This window comes from Chiloscyllium plagiosum, unplaced genomic scaffold, assembly GCF_037043375.1.
Source record: "Chiloscyllium plagiosum isolate Xiang-an unplaced genomic scaffold, Cpla_swu_hap1 HiC_scaffold_11, whole genome shotgun sequence".
Lineage (NCBI taxonomy): Eukaryota > Metazoa > Chordata > Chondrichthyes > Orectolobiformes > Hemiscylliidae > Chiloscyllium > Chiloscyllium plagiosum.
In genome coordinates this window covers 85,706,133-85,712,600 of record NW_028270149.1, presented here as the reverse complement: position 1 = coordinate 85,712,600, position 6,468 = coordinate 85,706,133, and the positions used below count along the sequence as shown (strand labels likewise).

The following is a 6,468-nucleotide window of genomic DNA, read 5'->3' as shown; positions in this document are numbered from 1 at the left end:
GAACAAGAAGAGAAAAGGACTGGATAACGGGCACATCAAGGTCAGCAGATCAAAGACCCAAAGTTATGGACTGTCATTTGAGCCTATGGAAAGGCATTAGAGTGAAGCTGTAAAGATTACGGTTGAAGATTTGGGAAAAGTGAATAATTTTAATTTTCATGTGTCATGAATGGCAGAGGATAGAAGCACAAAAGTCGAACTAAGGAAATGGATTGACTTTGATTGGACAACTTTTATTTTAAGGTGGATTCTGTTATTTAATGTAGAAACTTGGGCAACATTAGGGAGAGAAGAACAGTCACTGGAATCCCATATATTAGCATGAGGACTTAGGCAGGAGCCTCAGCTCATGTCAAAAAGCTCATGATGCAGGAAACATAATGCTCAGTAATTCCACCACACTCCACCCTGCTCCAAATTAATGCCCATGTTTGCTGTTGACAGAGGAGATGCCAGCTGGTGTTACACCTGGCTGAGTTTCTGAACATCCTCCCTGGAGTTACAGTGGTGTGCATCATCACAACAATAAAATTTCAGATCCATTGTTTACAAATCAAACAGAAATATCCCCATAAATGTTCACATCTCTGGTGTGGCCAGAAGTTGCACAGAGTTTGAGAGTTGTGCAGAATCAGCTCTGTCTCCGTATCTTTCCCCTTTGTGTTGTTTCAAGAATGGACCCCAATCAGGAGCTGATGTGCAAGCAGCAGAAAGTTTCTGTGAAAGTAACAAAGAAATGTTGAAGAAATCCTTCCTGATTTTAAACAATATTTAACCAGGTTAATGCCTGATTTTATTGAGATTTTCCTTTAACACATAGCATTTCATATTGTACTGAAAATATAATTAACCTGTGTATGTATTCTGGAGATTACACTCCTGTGTGTAAACTCTAATTTCTTAAGCAGTGAAGTACACTCAAGGAATGTGTTATAACTTATAGTTTACTGTGAGCACTGCCACATTAACTGAAGCAGTGTTACTGAGCCATTCATTTAGTCTCACTGATAGCTAAATCTTCTTGATGCAGGACGTATCACCGATTGACTTTCATTAGCTTTAACATATCCCCTGATCATTCATTCCAGAGACATGGTGTGTGCTGAGGACACTGTGAGAGCACATTCACAAGGCGTATTACAGGGGTTCAGGAAGAGGCTTCACGAGAACCGATTGAAGAGTGAACAGGGATGGACAACAAAATGTCAAACACTGCAGTAACACCGTTCCTACAGCACTTTTAATTTTTGCAAGCTCTGAGCTGCAATTAATGTCTCTTATCAGGAAAGCCATGTTGCTAATGAAAAAAAAATACATTCACATCTTTAAAACAATAATTTTTTTCTGGATGATTAGCAAGGGCGTGAACTTATTTTTGACAGTGAGATATAAAAGGAAATATGAGAATTGATGACCAAAATCTTTGAAATTTTTAAGGCACTTTAGAAAGAAGAGGGAGGGGGAGGGGGAGAGGTAAAGATGTTCATGGAGGTAATTGCAGAGCTCAGAGCTCAGAAACAGCAATGAATAGTGAAGAGATTATAATCAGGTATGAGCCAGATACAGAATTGGAGAAGCATAGTGATGTTGGAGTGTTGTGTGACAAGAGGAGGTCACACACAGAGTGAGGAATAAGGCCATGGAGAGATCTGAAACCAGAATATGAATATGTCATTGAAACATTGCCAGACTGGGAGCCAGCAGAGGTCAGTGAGCTCAGGAGTTATTCATGAACACAACTTTGTGCCAGTGTGAATACTTGCAGCAGAGTTTCAGATGAACTCCCGTTGACAGGGGATAATAGATAGAGGCCAGCCAGGGAGCAGTGGGATAATCAACACTACAAGTGGCCCATTGTCAGTTTCCATGATGCAACCAGACAGACCCCACCATCCCCTCCTCAACAGCAGCACCCACTCAAAACAGACAGACTGCTTCACAGACAAACTGTACTGTACAAGCACACACTTGCTCCAAATTACTGCTGGGATGACTGAAAACATTCTCTTTCGGATCCCACCATGAACCCCATATTCCTAGATACCAATTGTATCCCTCTCCCTGGAAACCAGACAGTTCAGAACCTTGCTGCCAGATTTGAATGACTCTGGATTGATCTTCCAATCACATAACTGCAACATCACTATGTCTCCTATTTCACCCCCATGTCACCCAAATCTGCCCCACCTCAGTTTACCCAGTGTGAAAGCCTCCATCCATATCTGTGTTAGTGATAGACTCACCAGGATGTAGCTGTGTGGCTAGAGTCCCCACAAGCAGGAAATGTGGCCTCAAGGCTGACCAATTGATGGGATGTGAAATTTCCATTTCCTAATTAGGAGTTGAGATGTAGTGATACACACAGGGGTATGTTTGTGTTGGGTCAAAATACCCCACTGGCCCTTGGTAGGTTTCTCCTTGTAACACATTTGCGTGCCCTGAAGACTCTTCCATGAGAAACCGTTTTTAATAAAGTGCTACCGAGGTGGACATGTTAGTGGAGGATGAGATACCTGCACATCCCGTGTAAGGGTTGTGTGCATTAATAAACTTGTCCAGTTGTGTAGGAGGTCAGTGGTTTGCCTTGTTGTACCCCCCTAGTCAGACTCCCTCTGGTCTGGTAACCTCGTGATCCAGTACCTGCAGAATTTCTGGTTTTCCAAAGATCAGTTTTCCAAAAATCCCACTATTTTTAGACGATGCTTTCAAGATATTTAATGCTTGTAAAGGCAGATTAAAGTGCAACAAGCATTTGAAAAGAGTTTAATGTCAAGGATATGATTTGGACACTAGCTCATGCCTGGCTAACAAAGTCACACCTGAGGACTGTCTTGACTGTCATTTATTTCAGAGGAAGTGGTCAGGTCTATGTCCACGACAAAAAAGGCAAATTATTAAAAAAAAGACCAGGACACATGAGACAAACCAAGCTGCAAGACTGGCTCAAGAGGATAGATGAGGTAGTCACCAGCTCTCTATAAGAACCTGTATAAATGTGATGACCCCACATTTGAATAGCCCTCCAAGAATTTCCAACCGAACGTTTTTCAAGGGAAATGCCATTCTCCAAGTCAATATCTTTGGGATAGTAGAAGACAAGTTTGGAATGAAGACGGGATGATTGAAAGTTTCTTTGCCGACCCTGATACAGTACCTCCTATGGTTTGACACATTCTGTGATTCTTTAAAGGCCCAGTCCTGAGGCTTCTGGGTAAAGGAAGGAAGCAGGCGAATGCATCCAGACGTGTCACTGGTAACTGTGAGTGGGAGATGAGGATGAAATAGTGTGGAATAGAGGGGTTAGGGAAATGGAGGTATAGATGCAGAAAGGGCCTGACTCCTGTGGGGGAGGGGTTGGTGAAAAGTCAAAGTAAGAAAACCAGCAACCGAAAAGGGCAGTGTCAGAATTGTGCAAATTTGTCTCTGTGTGTTGTTTGGCAGAGTACTCACAGGAATTTGAACTCACCCACTACATTTCAACCACCCTGACTGAGAACAACCTGAAGGAGAAAGTGAGGACTGCAGATGCTGGAGATCAGAGCTGAAAAATGTGTTGCTGGAAAAGCGCAGCAGGTCAGGCAGATCCAAGGAGCAGGAGAATTGACGTTTCGGGCATAAGCCCTTCTTCAGGAACGAGGAAGATGTGCCAAGCAGGATGGAGGATGGAGGATGGAGGATGCGATAGGTGGAAGGAAGTTAAGGTGAGGGTGATAGGATGGGGAGGGGGTAGGGCTGGAGAGGTCAGGAAGAAGATTGCAGGTCAAGAAGGTGGTGCTGAGTCCGAGGGTTGGGACTGAGGTGGAGGATGAGATACCTGCACATCCCGTGTAAGGGTTGTGTGCATTAATAAACGGTGTCCAGTTGCGTAGAAGGTCAGTGGTTTGCTTGTTGTACCTCTCTAATCAGACTCCCTCTGGTCTGGTAACCTCGTGGTCCCCCTCCAACCATAAGAGATGAATGCAGATTCCTCCAGCTTCCTCATTTCCCCTCCCCCCCCACCTTATCTCAGTCCCAACCCTCGGACTCAGCACCGCCTTCTTGACCTGCAATCTTCTTCCCGACCTCTCCGCCCCCACCCACTCTCTGGCCTATCACCCTCACCTTAACCTCCTTCCACCTATCGCATTCCCAATGCCCCTCCCCCAAGTCCCTCCTCCCTACCTTTTATCTTAGCCTGCTTGGCACACCTTCCTCATTCCTGAAGAAGGGCTCATGCCCGAAACGTTGATTCTCCTGCTCCTTTGATGCTGCCTGACCTGCTGCGCTTTTCCAGCAACACATTTTTCAGCTGAGAACAACCTGAGACAATGTCCTTTCCAAAGAATACAAGAGGGGCCCTGCCCAGCTGAGCCTGCAAGTGCAGCCGTGTCCCACTGAGCAGTGAGTACAACACTGGACACTAACACCAACATTCAGGAAAGAATCAACACAAGACACAACATCGTTTCTTCCACACAAAAAGGGAAGTGTCCCTTAATGCTGAAAATGTGTTGCTGGAAACGCAGCAGGTCAGGCAGCATCCAGGGAACAGGAGAATCGACGTTTCGGGCATAAGCCCTTCTTCGGGAACCGACTGATTCCGCACGGACTCCGGACTACGTTCCCACCAACAAAACTTGGACCCAACCAGGACAACCAGTACCTACAACAAATCCGAAGCCTCCAGCAACAGACCTCCCTCCGGATCCTCCGCTCCACGCTTGCAGCCATGAGCCGCTACCTACATTCCCTGCAATTAGACCTACCCCAGCTCAGGACAACACTCTCACAGACCTGTAAAGGACCTCTACTGTTCTTCATCCACAGAAGGATCCATAAACTAAACAAACATTCTTCCTAGCCATATCGGAAATTAAAGACAGTAAGTACCAAAAACTTTCATGTACTTACCCCCACACTCTGGGTTCCTCAACTGTTCCAGAATCTTCCTACGGAACCAAAGTGTCCCTTAATCTCTGCCAAGCATGAGGCATGTGAGTACACTTAACTCTCTTGGCAAGTTGGGATCAACAAATAATGGTGATGAACACATGAAGAATTTGAAACATATTCAATGTGAAATTTAATTTTGACAAACACCCCAATTACCTGTCTGCTCTCTGCTCCCTGGCTTTCAGTGACTGGGGGTGAAAGAGTTGGAGAGAAAAGTTCTGGATGTGTTACAGACCCTCCCTGTTTGACCAAGAGACTCTCTAACTGGCCGTCTGTAGATGCAGCATCATCACCTGATGTTAGGTTTTGTGGGGTATAGGTAAAGCAGTGTTACTTCTGCAACGATAGTTACTTATGCAAGGTAAATGAACTCACACCAGTGTATAATTGTTTCAGATAAGAGCTGAGTTAACAAGAATGTAAACTATATGAAGGAAATATATAATTGTTTTTGTATTAGCTAAAATGTGCATACAAGAATGAAATGTGCTTGCAAACAAAGGTAGATATTACAGACAAATAGATAAGGTGCTGTGAGGGGAGGGGGTGTAGGTTAAGCTAGATATGCTTGTACAAACAATAGTTATAAGCATCTATTTCCTCCTTCTGCAAAAGCAAAAACAAACCACAATCAAGAGGTCATAAGGCTCAGTATGGATGAAGGATAGGAGGAAATGTTGCTTTAGCAAAGAGCAGATGGCAGTGAAGGAGGATATACCTAACAATGGACCACAGCAGGATGTGGTGAAATGGCCAAGCAAAACTTGTACTTTGTTATGCACAAGGCTGGATAAGGCAAGGGATAAACAATAGTAATGGGCACCGGGTTTAGAGAAGTGGGAGATGTAAACAGGGGAGGTGCAATGGAATAACGGGGGAGGAGTAAAAGAGAAATGAATTGTATATAAGATTTGTACTTGCTAAACTCTGTGTGCTTATTTTAGACACCACACTTGCAAGCATATAATAAATGATACTGCTGCTTCAGATCTTGTCTTGGACTGAAATTATTGAAGTGAGTGGGTTCTATTTCCCCCAGTTTCACCAATGAAAAGCTTACTGCTGTTAAATTTAACATGCTTTGCATGCATGCCATTGGCATTTGGAAAGATAATTATACTCAGGCAGGAAAAGGTAAAAACAGAGCAAGTGGAGGTGGGGAACAGTGCAGGTTACAATGTCAGGAATAACACACTATTGACAAGCCCCTGGCTGATGAAGCTCCCATACTCCTGGCTGGTCTCCCACCATGTGCCCCAAGGGAAGTTGACTCTGCTGGTTATATTTGTACTCATGGCAAGTTCCTTTTCCAAACACCCCAGTGCTCACTGAACAACATGGTCACATGGTTAAACAACATCTGGCCTTTAACAACATTGTTATTTTCAAATCTCTCCATGTCCTCATCTTTCACTCCCTATGAAACTTCCTCCATTTCTGTCACCTGGATATCTCTGGTTTGTTACCTGTGCCACGTGATAGCGAGGCAAGGAATAGGGAGAGATATCAGCTGAACATGTGGCTGCAGGGATGGTG

At 44.2% G+C, this 6,468-nt stretch overlaps 1 protein-coding gene across 1 annotated transcript in view; it reads right to left on the bottom strand.

Moving 5' to 3' along the window:
• Positions 1-230: 230 nt before the first annotated feature.
• The window catches only part of LOC148148871 (sodium- and chloride-dependent neutral and basic amino acid transporter B(0+)-like), an 84,790-nt gene continuing 78,552 nt past the window's right edge, over positions 231-6,468 (bottom strand). The window contains exon 14 of the mRNA XM_087991816.1: positions 231-717. Coding sequence (XP_087847942.1) covers positions 580-717 — 138 coding nt within the window. The 3' untranslated portion in view covers positions 231-579. The remainder of the gene's footprint in view (positions 718-6,468) is intronic.